The sequence below is a fragment of the Engystomops pustulosus genome, chromosome 5 (assembly GCF_040894005.1).
Source record: "Engystomops pustulosus chromosome 5, aEngPut4.maternal, whole genome shotgun sequence".
In the NCBI taxonomy this organism is placed as follows: domain Eukaryota; kingdom Metazoa; phylum Chordata; class Amphibia; order Anura; family Leptodactylidae; genus Engystomops; species Engystomops pustulosus.
This window is the reverse complement of record NC_092415.1, coordinates 168,319,753-168,338,786: the sequence shown is the minus strand read 5'-3', so window position 1 is coordinate 168,338,786 and position 19,034 is coordinate 168,319,753. Positions and strand designations below refer to the sequence as shown.

Genomic DNA, 19,034 nt, shown 5'->3' with positions numbered 1-19,034 from the left:
GTAGAGCAGCTACCTGGTCTACTCATCTAACTTTTGCCAAACACTATAGGCTAGATGTTCAAAGTGCTAGAGACCAGTCCTTCGGAAGGAAGGTCTTACAAGCTGTTGTCCCACCCTAATTATTTATCTGGTACATCTCCAGTTGGGGCCGTCATGGGGGACGCTATGGAAAAGGAGAATTATTCTCACCGTTAATTCGGTTTCCATTAGTCCACCATGACGGCCCATATATATTTCCCACCCTGTAATTTGGAAAAAGTTAAAATTGCCTATTTGTTCTGTGTGCATCGATAACATACAATAAATGGGTTGCATCCAAGGCCGGTGTAGTTATTTAGAAGCCACTGGTGTACGGATGCCGGGGTGGGGTATTTAACCTCTCTGCTTCCTGTCCCTACAGAGGTCAAGGGTCATCCTCCAGTTGGGGCCGTCATGGTGGACTAATGGAAACCGAATTAACGGTGAGAATAATTCTCCTTTTCATGGTTATTACATATCCATTGGTGGGTACAAAGTTCTTTCTCTGTGTTGAGTTTGTAGTGTCATGCTCAGTAACCTTAAACAGCACTTTTCTTGTCTTCTAGGTTGTTTTTTTTTTTTTTTCTTCTTCTGCACTTGACTTGAAGTATGCTGCCCAAGGAGCGAAAAGGGGTAAGAGTCCATTCAAGAGGAGCGTTTCCAGTAAAGTTGTAATATGCTCTTGTTTTATGTGCTAAGTGTCCAGTGATGTAAGCAAGATTGTTATATGAATCATCAGACATTTACACAATCACCTCTCATGTATTGGGCTGGGGGATTCAATGTTCTCTTATGACAAATTTGCCAAAGCTGCCAGTTACAACAAAGAGGACTCCATTCGCCTAAAAGTGGATTCACACTGGCGTAGGTTTCGTGTCTGTTTCACAACCGTTGCGTCGTGTGGTTTTTCTTTTTTTCTTTTTTGTCCGTGTCAGAAATAAACGCTGTAGGTTTAACATTGGTTAGAAAACGCAACACCTGGTTTAAATAACATAAGTAGAAAATATACTTCTCTCGCTCCTCCTGTTATTGGAAACCACCTCAGAATGAAGATGAACCATTGGAAGCAGAGATTGTCGTGGGACTCGTGAATGATAATTACAAGCTTTATTTAGTGTACATTGGCAGACGTGTTACTGGATGACGGTTTGTCTCTAGCTACGAGGGCTTTCACATCCGCTTGGCGGGGCATTGTCAAATAAGGGCTTTAATCATTGGCATTGCCATAGCAAACAACAACAATGGAATAGGTATCCTGTTACCTTAAATCCCAAATAAAAACAGTGGTGCTAAATTTGTTATCCATACAAAATGAATCGTTCCTATTCCTGCTAACTAAAAAGTTTATAAACCGTATTGCTCAAGGTGCACTTATATCCGATTATACAGCAATGTCATAAGGAGGGAAGAGTCTTATAGGAAAACAATTGGATCATTCGGGTCATTCAAGCCTAAATTACCTGTAGCATTTACATCTAATATTCCACTCGGCTTCACAACGGAAAAGGTCCTTTGGGCGATCACTGCCTATTTATTTATTCCCTCTCATTTGTAAGGGGAAAAACACAGGAATTTAACACCAGATGAAGTATAAGTAGGCTGGATCTCAGCCGCATAAAATGGCCTACCGTAAACCCACGCAGCTTTACAAAAAAAAAGTCAAAATACACTGTGTGCATGGTCCAACAATCTTGTGCCAATCCCATTAGTTATATTGCATATTTATTATAGGGCTGAGTGACATTTAAAAAAAAAAAAAAAAAATCACAATTCAACTTTACTTGCCACCAAAAGTCTATTTTTTTGTTTCCTGCTTCCATTTTATGGACCAGTACATCAAGTAGCCAGGTTAAATGTAGTCCTTATGAATTGGCCTCAAAAAAGTAACACCATGAGTGCCAAGGGTGAAATAAAATATAACTTATAATATATAAATACAATATATTCAAATATATTTATATTTTCACCATTTGTACTCGTGCTGCTTCCATTTTATGGTTAATCAATTCTATTAAAAGGAAACATTACAAACATATATTCAGTAGAATATTATGCAAAAAGAAATAACGCAAAGAAAAATAAATCAAAACCATGTGCAAATATCATGATTTAGATTTTGCCTCAATCTGCAAGGCTTCTAATTGGAGAGACATACTTTATTGTACCATATATGTTGTTCATTGCAGCATTTAAGAGATTTTCCCCTTAGATGTTGTGGTTAGACAGTCGGAGGGGTCCTGTCCATAGCTGATGGGTGTCACAACTTAAAACCATTGGATAATAAAATTATCTTTAACTATGGTACGAGTACTAGTCCTGTTATTTGAACGTAATTTTTGAAAAATTTGAGGTGTAATAAGCTGTGGAGCTGATGTACTCCAGAAGTTTAATTTTTTTTTTTTTAAATCCATTCTTAAATCCATTACATGAAAAAGCCATAATTAATACAGCATAGAAATCCTCCCCACCCCAGACCCCAGTTTTTTTTTTTTTTTTTTTTTTATTCATCCAAACCCTACGAAAATTACATTCCCTCCTTTACATACCACATATCCAAACCCAGGACAAAAGGAAAAAAATATATATTCAACTGTAACGTAAGGACATGGCTGTAAATGGGTGCAGGGCCACTGGTCTGGGATAAGGAAAAACCTCGCTAATTTAAGATCTGTGGCTGGACCCACTTACGAATGGATTTAAAACATTGACTATGTAATATGAGTTGTATGGCTGTCGGCAAAGGCTATCATGGGAGAAAGTTGCCCTTAGAGGGGTTCTTCCTTGAACTTGTATGTATTCCATATAAAGTGGACGGAGGCTAAGTATATGACTGCCAGTGGGTCAACTGTTGGGGCCTCCCAGTGATCGTAGGAATTGGGATCTCTTTATGAATGGAGAAGTGGTTTTCTATATGACTGCTGCTTTCTGCCCCTCTGAGATTGATAGGGGGGGGGGGTGCAGTGCTCTGCTGCCTGTTACATAGAATTGAGTTTGTAGAGATGAGTCATTGGTAGGTATAAGTGCTGTGTGTGAGGAATCCTCTTTCATTGACACAGACCTCATTTGTGACTTGCACGTGACTCCTATGTTAGGAATTTGGCTTTATGGCCTCTTCTCTGTATCAGCACATATTTACTTTTCTTAGAAAAACTTGAAGCATAAGTGACAGATTACATTCTGGAAACTATTAATGGTTTACCTTGTGTAGTGCTGGGTATCAATGTTATGTGCTTAGTGTCGCTTGAATCCTATATAATGGTGATGTCCAATGACATATTACATTAGAAGTGCAGTACTCTGCTTTCCATATCAATATCTGATAGTTGTGTATAAAATGTATATGACCCCCTCCCCCCACATCCACCATATGGGTCTTGTAAATTTTTTTTTTTTTTTTTTTTTTCAAACCCTAACCACAAATGAAAGGAATGACTAGAAGCTGCAACAAATTTCCGCAACGATTCTTGCTAGGTTTTTCATGTACCTTGTGACATAGGAAACACCTGCTAAGGCAATTGCTTTCATGATTGGCTGAGCAGCAGTTGCCATATTTATAGGGATTAGGAACTAGAGGTTTACCTATGCCCCATCGGAGTAGTGTTCGAGAGAATCGGTGAGGGTTCACTTCATATTTAGTTTTCATCAGTCTATTTTTATGCAGTGACCCTAAAATGCAATAATTCTACCTATGCAAAAAAGTGTTTTTTTTTTTTTTTTTGTTTTTTCTTTTCCTCCCCCTATTGGATACAAATCCTCACATAGCAGGAAATATGAATTGCTATGTCATATGTGAATATTCTTTATCCTATAGGATATGAATTCAACCATAAGTAAATAGATAACATCGCTTTCCAAGTCAGGCGTAATCGCTTAGTATGTTGAGTGTCTGATCCAACAAACAAATTTTATACATGCAGAAAAAACAAAAATGTAGTTCAGTTCACCAGTCTCCAACGTACTTGGTCCCATGAAGGTATCGCGTCCACGGACAACCCGCAGCCCACTGGTAAAAATGCACAAACTTTAATACTTGTCCAGCGCGATCCAAATATCACTCGGGAGTGGAGATAAAATAACTTCATTATTGGATCACAAATCCTTCCATAAAACGGCAGCAACGGTTGTGTACAGTTAGCAGCACCAGTTTGGTTTGCGCGTTTCGATGCAATCCGTGATTAAGACACATCGTGTTATAATGCGTAAACCGAACTGGTGCTGCTTAACTGTACACGACCGTTGTTGCTGTTTTATGGAAGGATTTGTGATCCAATAATGAAGTTATTTTATCTCCGCTCCCGAGTGATATTTGGATCGCGCTGGACAAGTATAGAAGTTTGTTCAACAAACAAATTTTGTTCCTACAAACTCGCAGCTTTGATTTGATATTTATCAAACCGAACGTAGGACAGCTGGACTGGAGCTGGCACGTTTGTTCAGCAGTTCTAGGTTCACTTTGACCAAATGAATCGGTCACCTCCATGGGACAAGCCTGTCAGAGTTAACTCAATCGTATACAACAAGACTAAGATTGTCAGTATATGAAGCCTGTATATATTTTGTACTACATTTTATATTCTGGCTTTATGCAGTCTTTATGGAGTTGGCAGCTCCTTTTATAATGGGGTTAATTGTGATGAAATCCTGGAAAGACTCTTGTGTCCTCTTGTGAAGAGTACATAAGCCTCAGGCAGAATTTCCGAGTCCTTAGTCTGGTGACTTCAGCAGTGAGGATTTTTTTTTTTCTCTTCTGCTTTGTAATACTATAAGACAAGTTCCTCTGTAACTCTGCATTTCTGAGCTGCTCCTCCTGAAGGTTACCTCGTGCAGTGCTCTGACACTATGCTCTTACAGGAGACCATCAGCGTTTGGGTGCGAGATCCTAAAATACAGAAACGTGACTGGCACCCCTACCTGGATTATGAAATCTGTCTCCATGTAAGTTTATATGGACTTTTCACATTTTTTTTTTTTTTTTAATCTACATAGATGACTTGTTTTCTGTCCTGTTGTATTCGTATGTGTGTATTTGAACAGCTGTGTGAACTTCATACAGTTCTTGTTCTGGAGTGTAATATGATGATTTAAAGGCTCACTCTAAATATTTTCTACCTTTTCTAATTTTGCTTTAATGTAACAATGTATTGTACTGTATACTCTAAAATATGATTTGTTTTTAGTAAATTTTTTTACCGTCTAATTGTCCTAAAAATATTAATCCTGTCCCTTCAGACAAACAGTATGTGTTTCACTGTGAAAACCTCCCGTGTGCGAAGAAGGTTCCGTGAATTTGTCTGGCTGCGGCAAAAACTTCAGAGTAATGCGGTGCTCATGTAAGTGTGTGATGTGTGTAGTATATACTTTGTGCTTATTGTGTGTGTGATGATTTAAAAAAAATTAGCTCTAAATATAGCTCTAATTATTGTTAGTTATTATGTTTGGAAATGGAGTTTAGTAGATCCACAAGAGTTTTTTTTTTTTTTCCCTTACATTTTATAAGACTCGGTTCAGTGCTTTTGCTGTGCTGTACATGAGACCTTTATCGAAACATGGAAAAATTCATTGTAGATCTCTAAGTTTTGCAAACTTCTGCTTTGCCTTAGTGTTTCAGTCAGAAACTTTAATGGGGCCCTGATTGCTGACACCCTCCAGGGCAGAAGTGATCATCCCAGAGCATCTTATGAACTGCCCAAAATGATGTTTATTTTGCTTCTTGGTCCTTTTTATATATTACACAGGATTATACAATAAAACCTAAACTTTTACTTCACACGAACGTATGGGCGGCATATACTCACAACGACCTACCGGGAGCTGTACAGTGCGGCACCCTATCGGCATCCTTTCTTTTGCTGGAATACGGTGCAGTGCGACATATTTTACTATGGAGAGGGAAGGGGGTGAGCGCTGCTCACACCCTCCTCCTACTCTCCCCGAAGCCGACGTGTGCCCGCCATGCTAGGTTACGGCGGGCACACGTAAATGTGAATGTAGCATATTGTATACTCCATTGTGCTTCTGAGAAACCTACATTTTTGACACCCTTAAATTCCACAATAGCAGCCTATATATATATGTTTCATAGTACAGTATTGCATTAATGTTGAATAAAAATGCACAGTCCCTAATCTTTCCTTTTTTTGTTCCTTTTTCTTTTCTATCCTAGTGACCTACCAGAACTGCCACCCAAAATCCCATTCTTTAATATTAACAATGCACAGATGGTGGAGCAGCGGGTCCGAGGCTTACAAGAATTCTTAAATAAGTGAGTGTGTGAAAGGAGACTTCATGTCCTGTGTTACAGAGCCATCTAGTGGCTGCCTTGTGTTATCTGGGCTATTCATTGTAGATTTTGCTTTTCCCCCTTCCCCCTCGAGGACAATTGTACAGCGCAGATTGCCTATATTGTGGGTGGAGCTCACCCAAATAACATGCCGTGCACTCCGTCCTTTATATAACCCCATGTCCTTGTTTCAACCCATATAAAATGAGGGTAGATAAGTGCTTCCTCTTTTGCCTCTATTCGAGCTGCGAACCTCAGGATGCAAAGTACAAGGAGCACTAATGACGTGTAGAAGCTCAATGACCTTTTATTGTCAGTTCTTCTTTAACCATAGTAATACATAGTTAGATTACTGATGTATATGACTGCTACATAGGAATCTGTCACCTTGTACATTGTCTTATCTTTCTTTATAACAGAACAACCCATGTCGCTTTAGTAAAACATGTAATCTATTTGGTTCCATTATTGCCTATTCTGGGCTTAGGAGTCCAGTAGGTGGTCTTAAGTTTTTTCTTGTATGACTTTACATTCAAAGATGGTTGTCAATCGCTGACTTGGGCGCACCCAATGGAAATGAACATTTTATAAGTATAGTAGACTACATAAGGCTGAAATGTATTGTGGATTAATACAAAAGACAGGTGGTCCTTTTCTGCCCAATGTGCACCACCAATAGTAGTTTAGTATTTACAGAATGGGAAGGGAAAATTGGGAAAAATTGTGGCAGATAAAATATAACGTTTATTTATTATTATTACAAACATATATATAACATCTAGGGCAAGATTAGGAAGCTTGCCTTCCTGCATGCATATATTGACCCCTTTTAATATTAACTTGTTTGATATTCTTTTATTACTTTCTTCTATTTTTGTGCATGCTTTTACTTTCAAAGAAAGGGACAGGAATGTATAGTGTTAGAGAATTAAGAAATAATTTGAAGAATTAATTCTCTAACACTATACATTCCTGTCCCTAGATGTTATATATATGTTTGTAAATTTTATCATTCTTGTGTAAAGACATTTTAATAATAAATAAACGTTATATTTGATCTGCCACAATTTTTCCCAATTTTTCCTTCCCATTCTGTAAATACTGAAATGTATTGTGGTTTATGATAAAATACTTTAAAATACGATAAAGAGCATATTCTTGCCCTGCAGCCGACCAAATTTTCGGGTGGAAACGCTTCATCCACCTCACTGGGTGGAGCGGGTCCTGTGACCCAATTCTCCCTGGAATTTCTGGAATTATTTGCTCTTTTGTATGTTTGGCAATTTATACAGGCTTTACGGAACCTAAATATTAATACTTTGTTGTCAAAAGCCAAAGCCGTTGTGGGATAACTCTCAACAACCATGAAAGGCTTCAGAATAGGCACAACTGTGTGCGTTGTATAGTGGCCATAATTGGTACTGCAACTCTTTACTCACTGGAATGAGTGCTGCAGTGACATTTTATGGCCATTATGCATTTTACAGATTTTTTTCCACAGCCGATAAATGGGGCTGTTTTGGGGTAAATGTTCATTTTAGCAGTTTATTTATTTTATAAAATTTAACAGGTTGTAAGCAAATGATACCCCTCCTAATGCATATCTCAAAGCTAAACCTTTTAGTGACAACCAGTAGCTTTATGAAGGCTCTCCGTGCTGTAGCTTCACAAGCTGTTAAACTGTGCAGAAGCACTTACCCCTCCTACTGTGTGAGATTAGAGGGAGGATGAAGTGCCCAGGGCAGTGAGATTTGCTGCTGCACATTGTAACAGCTTGTGAAGCTACATCACACAGGAGCTCTGGTAACGCCCCCAGAGGACTCGTGGCTCATAAACATAATTTTAAACTTTGATTTTAGAAGGAAGGAGAACATGGACACATATAGAAGAACAGTAACAGTGCCTGGATCTATGAGTGGTTTATCATGTTGGATTTTGATGGTAGATTTCCTTTTTGATTGGAACAACAAACTGCAGTGATAAAGACATTGGCTATTCAAGTCCCCTAGAGGGATGGAAAAAATAAACATGCCTTATTAAAAAATCTTGTTTTGGGTCAAAAAATTTTACAAAAAGAAAACTATTTACCCTAAAATTGTATCAATAAAAATCGACCCAGCATACCATGCAAATAAATTGAACTGAAGAATGTAACAACTCTCCAATGCACTATATGGTACGTGAGGCGGCACCCTTTGAAACGTAATTTAAGAGGATCATGTCTGTCTATGGGAAAAAAAAGTTGTGTTTTGGATAACCTGGTCCAGTAAGTAGACCCTAAGCCACTATGACATTGTGAAATGTACCTCCAAATAACTGATACGTACGGAGATGTGAATTAGATCATGGTGGAACATGGACACCTGTGTCCGGGTTTGGGGTTCAAAGCCTCTTGGGATACAAGAAATGTGGGCAGAACTATAGCACCATACAGAAAACATTATTTCTATATGGCGCTTTTTATTGGCAGGGACTACTAACATTATGTAGAACTGTGGTGCATTAACGTGGCAACATTGAGGTTCATGCAAATAAAGCCAAGGACTCTTCTTGGTTTGGCTTGATACCAGCTGGCAGATCCCAGTAGTATTGAGTATCCCAGAAGGTTTCTACTGTTTTCTGTTTTCTATTTTACACCCATAGCCACAAGTATTGATTGTGAGTCTGCTTCTCTCATAGTAAATCGGTCCAAAAAGTCCAACCTTTTACATTGATCCAAAAGAACAACAAAACCCTGCAAGGCTGATGCCAATTGGCCCAAAACTCGGGGAAAAAATTCCTTCCTGACCCATAATATGGCGGTCCAAATAAATCCTTGGATTAACCGTTTTATTCCCATATGTTGAGATGTTGTAATGGATGAGCAATTGTAATTGCTCGCTAGTCTCACTGCTCACACTGTAAAAAAATTACCTTGTAAGATCACCTACAGCAGGAGAGGCTCGATGTGTTACTTATCCCTACGTTTGTTAGATGTTAACTTCTAATTTGTGGTTTTTATATAGAAAGTTTCATTGTATGTCGCATAAAATACCACCCTGCTATACTTGGTGTAGCCTGTGCACTGTGACTCATTACATGTAACGGCTTCTCCTCCTCTTACACTGCTGGTGATATAGTCCATAATGGATTATTGTATGGGGTATTCTATAGCTTTTCTGTCTTTGACTTGCCATGGAGCGTTTTATAGAGGAAGTGACTATTTTGGATACATTGGCCATTGCCCTAATCACTTAGTGATTGTCTGGGTTTATAGGGTTTTTAATTATTGGACCTAAAATGGAATATAAGTAACAAAGTTGCTATACGCAGTGTTTCCGGGTGCTCCTATTGTCACAGCCAGCCTCTGTTAGTATATAGACATAGGACAGCTCATTAACAAACATGCGTCTGCTACAGGGATTGTCGACGTAGGGCCAAGCGGTGACTCTCTTCTCTGGTGCTTAGGTTCAGTGCAGCTCCTGCAAAGTTTAATATATTTTATGTTTAGTTGCTGAAAGGGTGTGAAAATAACAAAACTCCTGATCTCTGACAACCTCCTTACAGGAAGTCTACCGCTAACTAGAAGTAAAATTACACTGAACATGCTCACATATTGTCCTTTTTATCTTCATCTCTTCTGCAAGCTTGACATGCTGGGATTGCATGAAAAAGACTTAGAAAAAGTATTGTCTGGCGCCCATGCTGGGAGAAGAAAGTGATGTCCCTAGAGAGGACTGAATTAATGCCTCCTGTGTGATACTAGATACCTCCCTCTTCGATGTTGGAGAGGGAGGTGACGTTACACAGGAGTGAATGATTAGCAGCCCGGAGAGCCGGACATCTTGTTCCAGCATTCTGGGCTGCTTTTTATAATTTTAAGTGATCCTGGCATGGCAAGCTTGAAAACCACCACCAACGACAAAAAAAAACTTTGTCTGAAGTTACTGAAATTACAATTACAAAATATACCTGTTCTGACTTGCATACAAATTCAACTAGAGAACAAACTTAAAGAAACTATCCTGTGAGTAACCAGGGGACTGTTGTATATAATTCTTAGCCACCACAACATGCAAACAAATGAAAATTTGTTTTGTTTGCATAGTTTCTCTATTTCCCTATTGTGTCTCGGATTACAAGTAGATTGAAGATTAGGGCATGTTCACATGGCAGTATTTCATACCGATTTATATTGGTGAGGTCTTATGATGCATAATTGCCGTAAGGAAATCGGTGCCAAACTTTGGTTGTCCAGTACTTTTAGCAAGTGCATGTTTGTTTTGAAGTGTTGTACAAATTTTCTATATACCTCATAATTTATAGACCTCTTACACACAAGTGAGTTTAATGTATCATACTCACAGATTGTATGTAGGCTTAGATCTCTGCTTGCTGTCATAACAAGGCTATGGTCGTGTGACTGAGACACAGACAGGACAGATCTGCTGCGTGTCTACTGAATTGAGCAATAATTTTGTCTATTTTGGGCACCACCCACTTATCATAATCCATTCTGTATATAATAAAGGCTTTTATTTTACAATGTACAGGCAGTCCCCGGGGTTCTGTAGGTTTGTTCTTAAGTTGAATTTGTATGTAAGTTGGAACTGTATATTTTATAATTGTAGCTCCAGCCATAACTTTTTTGGTCTCTGTGACAATTGTATTTTAAAAATGTTGGATTGTCGTAAGAACCAGGATTAACAAGAAAGTTTTAATTACAGACACCTCTGATAACTGTTATAGCTGTTTATTGTAGCCTGGGGCTAAAGTATAGTAAATTGCCAACATCCAGAGGTCTGTGTGTAACTAGGGGTCGTCTGTAAGTCGGGTGTCCTTAAGTAGGGGACCGCCTGTACTTGCTTTAGAGGAGCCCAGTGCTACCATTGTTATACAACTAAACCATAAAGGAATAATATTTCCAAAATGCATAAATCATGGGCATAGGCTGATGATACACCTACAATTGGCTACTGAGATCTATAAGTCTAATGTCGGTCTATAGATCAGGGTGTGTTTAAGCACAGGTCTGTACCAGTTCTACCCAGTAGAGGGCAGCAGACACTGTCTGTTCACCCTCCACCTCGAATTTACTGTCTGACTTTGCTCTCACATTTGGAGCTTTCTCAAAGATGACATCATGATGGTTACTGTGGATTCTAGACAAGGTAACTTGCAACGGAGCAGAATGTTGTATGTATTTGTAATTGACAACTTATGGGTTGTGTTCCTCTACACTTCATACACTTCAGTGATCACACACCAGTCCCCCCCCCCCCCCCTTTTTTTTTGTGTGCAAATCTCTTAACTATGAACTAAATTCTGCTTCTTTGAAAGTTATCATAAATAAATAGTTCACCCGTTGTAGCAACACCTGGAGTTTTCACCCATCTTTCCTAACTTCCTGAATGGCAGATGGAATTGGGGATGTCTGACCTAATTAGAGGCCATTGACTGGAGGGTCCAGTTAACGCTGTTGGATTGGTTTTGACCCCTACGGCAAAGGTAATTTATTGAATAATGGTGCAGGGCCTCATAGGAAGAGCATGAATCATTTCTAGGTTCTAGCAAGGCTCTAGGAATACAATCGTGTCCTGCTTCTCCCATACAGGCACTGCACAAGTTATAATTCAATGTTACTGGAGTGTTCCTTTAAGTGCCATTGCTTTTACCGTAGGGAAGCAAAATTCATGATGAGGAAAGATGCTTTCTATTGTAGAATGTTTAAAGGGGATGGTAGCCTTGTGAAAACTGAACCTCCCCTGCCTTTGCGCTATAAACCTCTACACGACTGATCTGCTGAGCCATGCACATGGCTTTATATTTTGCCATCTGTCATTAGACCACAGTATAGTCGCCTTGATAAGTCATTGTTTTTGATCCTATGTAACTTGTTGTTGTTAAAAGTCAGGGCATTTAACTCCTGCTCTTACATGCAAACTTTTGGGTGAGATTTCAAAAAAAAAAAAAATATTTTTTTTTTTTTTTTTTTTTTTTTTGAGTGGAGCAAACTAAATTTGCTGCTTATTTAGTACCGGGTTTAGTTGCCCCTGCCATATCTTCTATCTCTGCACCTCTGATTTCAGACTCTTCTCTTCTGTTACACTGGTAAATTAACCCCTCACGCTCCCTCCCGATAGCAAATGACACATTAATGAGACCTGATAAAGTGGAGATCTGCTTTCCAGTGATTGACATCAGTTACCTTCCCAACCATGTCCACAGATGTACAAATATTGTCATCTTTACATTTTAGTAGATTTTACTATAACTATATAGTAGGCAGCATTTGGCAGATGAGAAGTGCATAGATCTTCCTGGCAATTGTCAGTGGCTCCCGCTCTGGAAAGGGTAATAATTTCTGGTCAGTGCAGTCTGGCAAGATAATTGGTCTAATATTGAAATTACTCGCACCATCCTGGAGCTTTTCCTGGTATTTTATTGCCATTATGCAGATGAGGTTTCCCCTATAACAATGAATATTAGATTTTGATTCTTTAAGGCTGTAGCCACAATGGTAGTTTGCTTACATGTACTTAGTATAAAAGAGATGTAGGTTCTTTATAATTATACATTGAATGCGGTATACACACAACATCCACAGACATTAGATTAATATCTAATAGTTCATGAGGAGCTGATGATTAGCACCAACTATGTCTGATACCGTAATGCGTTTTCCTAGGTAATTGTGTGTCTGTCTCTTGGTTCTTTGTACAGTAGATAAGTCGGGGTGTTGTATTTTTCATGCCTGATCCTTTAGTGCTTCAGGAGATGTTACTACCAGATGACTCCTGCTTCTGAGTATACTGCTCTGATCCTATGATGTAGGAAGGGTTAATTATTTTCTGTGATCAAACAGATGCCCCTTTACGGTAGAATACATTATAATCAGTTCACCATTCTGGAAGTGGCCTTATCGTATGTGGAAATGTTGTGGCTTTAAGAAGGTGTACTGTAGATCACACTGATGTTTGAAATATATGTGTCCTTCTTTTACTCTGCCTTTCTTCCTTACTTTAGCAGTAAGTGGATACAGGACAAAGAAAATTCACACCACAACTGAGAGCCAAGTCATTAGACGCCATCCGATTCCTTTAACGGTTTAGTGACAAGTTAGGAAATTCTCTAGGTATGAAAAGTGTTTGAATTTTTATCCTGCGTTCCTTATCTCTGCTCACTGCAGGAGAAAGAAGCTGTGCAAAAGGCACCGAGTATATGAAGTCCCGTACACGGCTTTGAGAAGCTGAGCATAGTAAATGTTGTAATGTACTTTATTATCACCTGCACAAAACAAAATTCCTTCAAAGCTTTAGAGTCCCATCCAAACTTTATTTTATTTGCAACTAGTATTAGTTTCTGGCAACGAGTACCATATTTTTATGTACAAAATAATGGACAATCTGTGGCCTCCATGGTTGGCCGGTAGTATGGAAACTAAAGTCGAGTGGGCTGATTTTGTTTCTTTCCAGACAGATTCTCTGAGCACATATGTAAAATGTTAGGAATACCCCTTTTTACATGAACAAATAAACATTGCATACTCGGGGGTTAACTGGTGCTGGAAGTCCCTAATATTATGAAGAAGATAAGCCTTCTGTAGAAAGAGGATACATGTGTAATAAGAAATTTTAAGTACCTATTATTGGCCCCTAACAGTTATCCAGTTATACAACTTTCACTGTAAGGTTAAAGAGTCTGATCTGTGAGGGTCCAACTGTTAAGACCCCCCTGAGAATGTGGTCCTGTTTGAATAGAGCAGCACTACAAAAGCCATCCCTTTTTCTATAGGGATAACCTCCTTTCCAAAAAATTGGGGAAAACTAGGACTGACTCAGTTTTTAAACCTTCTCCATGTTAGGTCAATATTTGACCCAGATAGTTGGCACTCAAGTCTGATATAGGAGAAAACTGAATACCATGTGTTCCGCTCTACACAAGAGTATGACTCCCAGACTTGCTGATATAATTGATATTTTAGTAATTTACATTACCTGACACCTTGGTATCGTATATATGTCTCTTCTTATGCTATGCCTCCATCATGAACTGCATTTCCAACTTGCAGCTTGCCTTATGCAGTTGTCATTATATATCATGGTTTCATATGTGCATCTTGGGTATTGCGGTAGAAGTTCTTTGGTGGCTGGTAAATGATCTCTCTCTCATTCTTCTTTTGCGTTCCTGCCACCGACTCTCCAGGCTCCAAATTCTTGCTGTCCTGCCTCTGATTCATGGGTGCACATGGCTGTTGTAATGATTTAGTCCCGGCTTTGCCCATACTTGTTTTTAAAGAGACTGTTTGTTATGATGTGGCACACTATTTATTTGAAGTAGATATATAGATTACGGTGTAGTTAAGATGACAGAAGTATTATTCATCAGAAACCACTACAGCTCCGATAATTTGCTCCTGTATAAATTTACATGATAAATACGACCCTTGATGTCTTAAGAGAACCATTACACTGGAAGGATCATTTATAGTCATTTGTACATGTAGGATGTGGACCAGCTTTGCAGTGACACCATGTAGCAGCAGGTGATGCTGATGAATGGAATCCAAGATGCATGGAACTTGTTAACCAGGTCAAGTTCTGCACATATCACAATTGAAGTTTTTTTGCTGGTGGCTTCTATATGTCAAAGAGCTTTCTGTGCTCCCAAGTCCTCAAAGCTCCAAAGTAGAGATGAACAGACCCAATGATTGACCAGGGGCCCCCAGTGACCCTATGCTACCGGCATGTGCCAGCGTGTGAGGCCGCAGTAATTAATATGCCGCTGGTGTCTTTGACAGTGGCATGTAAACAGTTACACGCAGTTGGTACTGGCACAGATTATGGGTTGGGGGTTGTTCAGTTGCTCGAACAGCATTTGGGAAATTCGGGTTCGATCATTATTCAAGATCAGTACCTCTTGAAATCTTTTAGATTTGGTTTGCGTCAAGTGGATGTAGTAAATTAGCAAATTTTCCCCTATTCGTAGGAAAGGGAATAACAAGCTGATAGCTGAGGGTCCTACTGCTGGGACCACCAGCAATCTGACTGGGATCTCATTCTCACTAATGGGTGGAGCAGCAGGATGAGCATGTGTCTTACCGTTCCATTCAATGAGAGTATTGGAAATTGCTTAGCAATTTTCTGCAATTTACAATGCTTGCCTACTATTTCGACTAGTGGCTGGGCGCATGATCGATCTGCTGCTCCACCTATTGGTCAAAACAAGTCCCCCATGGGTGAGGATCATTCCCTTGTGTGCAGTGAAGTTCCAACTGCTGGTACTTCCAAAGATCAGCCATACATGTCCATACTGGTGGTTTTGGCCATTTAAATGGGTCCAGTGACTTTGGACGTAGACCGAAAGATCTCCATGAGAACATTCCTTCAAATATTATTCCTATGCAAAAGCTCATTCATCTATTGGGAAAAAGTTTAAACACAGATGGCTTAATTCTGGTGACAATGATGGTCTCTTATCTGTGGAATGAGACAATCTGTTAAATTAAACTTACTGTCGATTGACACCGTTACAAATGTTTCTCATCAACCTTCTAGATTAAGGATTCCCATACATATATCAGCAATCCGTGATCGGGCACATAAAGGGCATGCATGTTAGAAGGGATTTTTTATGTTTAAGTAATCCATAATATATATATATATATATATATATATATATATATATATATATATATATATATATATATATATATATATATATATATATATATATATATATATATTAGTATGGTGCTGCTCTTGGTAGAGTGTGTTATGACTGGGACTGAACTACAAACGGACCATTTGACCGATGGGTGTGACTTCATAGGCCAATGAGGTGAAAGTGTTCAGAGTATTTAGAGTTTGACTGATTCATGGAGCTGATTATTGGATGTGCCAGTTCCCAGTGATTTGTATATTGATGATCCACCCTAAAATGGAATTCCTGGAAGTTGGTTTAAGTGTGGTGTGTGTGTGTTTTTTTTCCCTCTGATAGTTATGGCAGATAATTATTGCCTATACCAATTTTTTTATTTTTTTTTCTTTTGTCCTTATTAGAACTTTTAACCATCAATTTACGAAAATATGATTTTTAATTTCGCCAGTTAACATATCAGTAGTGACTAACATGTACTTGTAAAAAGGATGACCAGAGTGAAACACAAAGCAGGGGGAAAAAAATATTTTATTTGTGATGTGCCCACACCGGTCGACATTCCATATTGGTGCCAGATGTTGGGCCAATTATGGTACATCTGGGTTTTGCTTACCTTTCAATAAATTTTTGGACTTGCCATATATTGGGCATTCATTTCCTTCCCCCTGTGTGTAATTATTTTACCACCCTGCAGAAAGTGACCTTTACCAGTAATGACTTCCGCTTTGTGCTTTTCAGGGTGGTGCAGTGCCCGCTGCTGCTCTCAGACAGTCGCCTTCACCTTTTCCTACAAACTCAACTCCCACTGGAAGAAATTGAAGCCTGCGCCTCCGGTCAGACAAAATACTCAGTTTCCGAAGCCATTCATAAGTTTGCCACCTCGATTCGGCGATTTCCTGCGGAGGAGGAAGAACAAACAAGTTGTCACTTACTTCCTGAGAGGTACTTTCATGTGTGGTAGACCCTCTTATTCTGTTGTTGCTGTTCGACTCCGATAATGAAAAAAATTAATTGACTGAGATTTTATTGAGCTGTGACAGCTTCTCATAAGAGTCCTCGCACACCTCCACACTGAATTAATGGATGCAGTAGAAATTCAATTATCTGCATTCTGATTATGTGAATTTCATTTAGTCAGACTTGAATTATTCGCGTTTAAATTATCTGGTTTAAAAAAAAAAAATCCAACCACACTCCAAATGGCTAATTAAAAGTCCAAATTTCCTGTCTCTCTTTTTGAAGGGAGATAATTAAAGTTCTCCTCTGCTACTCAGCCTTTGAGTGTGTTGTGAAAACCAATTTCCTTCCCCCCTCCCCCTTTATAGTACAACTGCCTGAGACCTCTATTTCTATAATATTTTTTTCTTCTTCTTTTGTTTCATATTTGTATTTCTAATTTTAGTATTTCTCCCAACAGTTCATCGGCACCTTTGGGGACCAAAATTGGTTTTCTAAATGGTTGCAAGCCTGCTGAAGAGCTTAAGGATTCATTGAAGACTATTTTGGCTCCTTCACCTCCAAAATAGACATTTGGTCCTTGGCTTTATGGACACCCAAGTGCGATTCGAAATCTCGAAGGGCCATTTCTCATGGGCGAGTTCACAGCGTGAGACTTTGTGTGTCCGTGTGATGTCCGTATATACTGGCCTGAACTGACTTGTCGAGGTCAGCCGATTGGGGTAAGGGGCCAATTCATCCAGCTGAGACTTGGATGAGTTTTATGCTGTAAACTAGGCCTTGTAGTATGACTCTAAAGGAGAGCATCCAGTAATAACAAAATCTTTTCTTAATGGGTAGAACATGTTGCCCCAAAGGGGAACCAAACTTCTAGATTCTGTACAAAGTTCATCCTCTGGAAGGCTGACCTAGTCAATCCTAGTAAATGTTACTGATGCCAATAATGGAGCTGGAAAATGACTTCATGGATTTAAACACATTTATTTTATTCAATTTTTGTTAGATTTTCTTAATAGTATTAATAGTGTCAAATTCTTTTTGAGCTGCCTTAAGTTATCAAGCTGGAGTTGGGTCCTGGTATCATAACCAGACTCTATGTAACGTGTTTGTTAGAATGTTCTGTATTTGTTTTGTTTACTATAAGCCATTTTTGCTCTGTTTTTACACCATTGACTACTGATATGTTTATTGTGCTGTTTTGTAGCTTACCAACCATTTAATACAGTTTTTATAGAAACTTCTGCTTGTCCTGTAAGTTTTTGTATTTTTACTTTTTGGCCTTGGAAACGCTAAAAGATATTCGATCCAATTACACATGATCATTCGACACATGTGGTATCTACAAACTTTATGCAATTTATGTCAATTTCGGGAAGATTATATGCACTTTTAAATCTGTCAGTAACTGACTGGAATGTGAAAACCTATATCCCATGTACTGTTCTGTATTTGTCAGTAGTTGATACTAGCTTATATTTATTGTTTTCTGACATATCAGTTTATTACATTTGTAACCTGGAAATGTTTCTTTCTGTGTTGTCTAAATAAAAATTTGTGTGCATTAACATTGGTAATGTGGCTTTAGATTTATTCTACGACCCTTTTAAAAGATGTACTTTTTTTTTTAATTTTTTTTTATGTGTATGTTTGAACTAATTATTTTTGTGGTTTCCCTCTACCTATTTTTTTTTTTTCTCCTTTTTATACATATCCTACATTTATCAGCATGGAGATATAATCTATCATCCAGCTCCATAAATATGTTGAGGTTTTATTTACAATTTTTTTTTTTAGTTTCTTTGCTTGGGAACCTGAAGCAGAGGAACTTTCAACAGGTGGCTTTGGGCAGGACCTGAAGAAGTGAGTTTTTTTTTGTTTTGTTTTTCTTTCCCCTCCAGTGTTACCTCGACACTTTTTGCACCTTTTAATGGCATTTTGTTGGGATTTTAATTGTTTATTTTATGTGTATATATGTAAAATATTTATATTTATGGAAATATATTCTTTCTATGTTCTCAAACAGTTGGACTATGCCCCAAAATGGAAAAAAAAACACTCCAAGCATTTAATGTAGAATGGCAGATTTTCTTTGCATCATGGGTATATGTATCACATTGATATATATATATTTTCATACTGA

General features: G+C 38.5%; 1 protein-coding gene across 2 annotated transcripts in view; it reads left to right on the top strand.

The window, feature by feature from the left end:
- The window catches only part of SNX10 (sorting nexin 10), a 38,231-nt gene extending 19,772 nt beyond the window's left edge, over positions 1–18,459 (top strand). The window contains exons 1-6 of one of the 2 annotated variants that reach the window (XM_072153738.1): positions 585–651; positions 4,870–4,953; positions 5,248–5,348; positions 6,182–6,280; positions 16,676–16,879; positions 17,355–18,459. In XM_072153738.1, the coding sequence (XP_072009839.1) occupies positions 628–651; positions 4,870–4,953; positions 5,248–5,348; positions 6,182–6,280; positions 16,676–16,879; positions 17,355–17,463 (621 nt within the window). In that variant the 5' untranslated portion in view covers positions 585–627 and the 3' untranslated portion in view covers positions 17,464–18,459. Of the gene's footprint in view, positions 1–584; positions 652–4,869; positions 4,954–5,247; positions 5,349–6,181; positions 6,281–16,675; positions 16,880–17,354 lie in introns of those variants that run through there. The other variant, XM_072153739.1, reaches the window with a different exon arrangement.
- Positions 18,460–19,034: the final 575 nt, after the last annotated feature.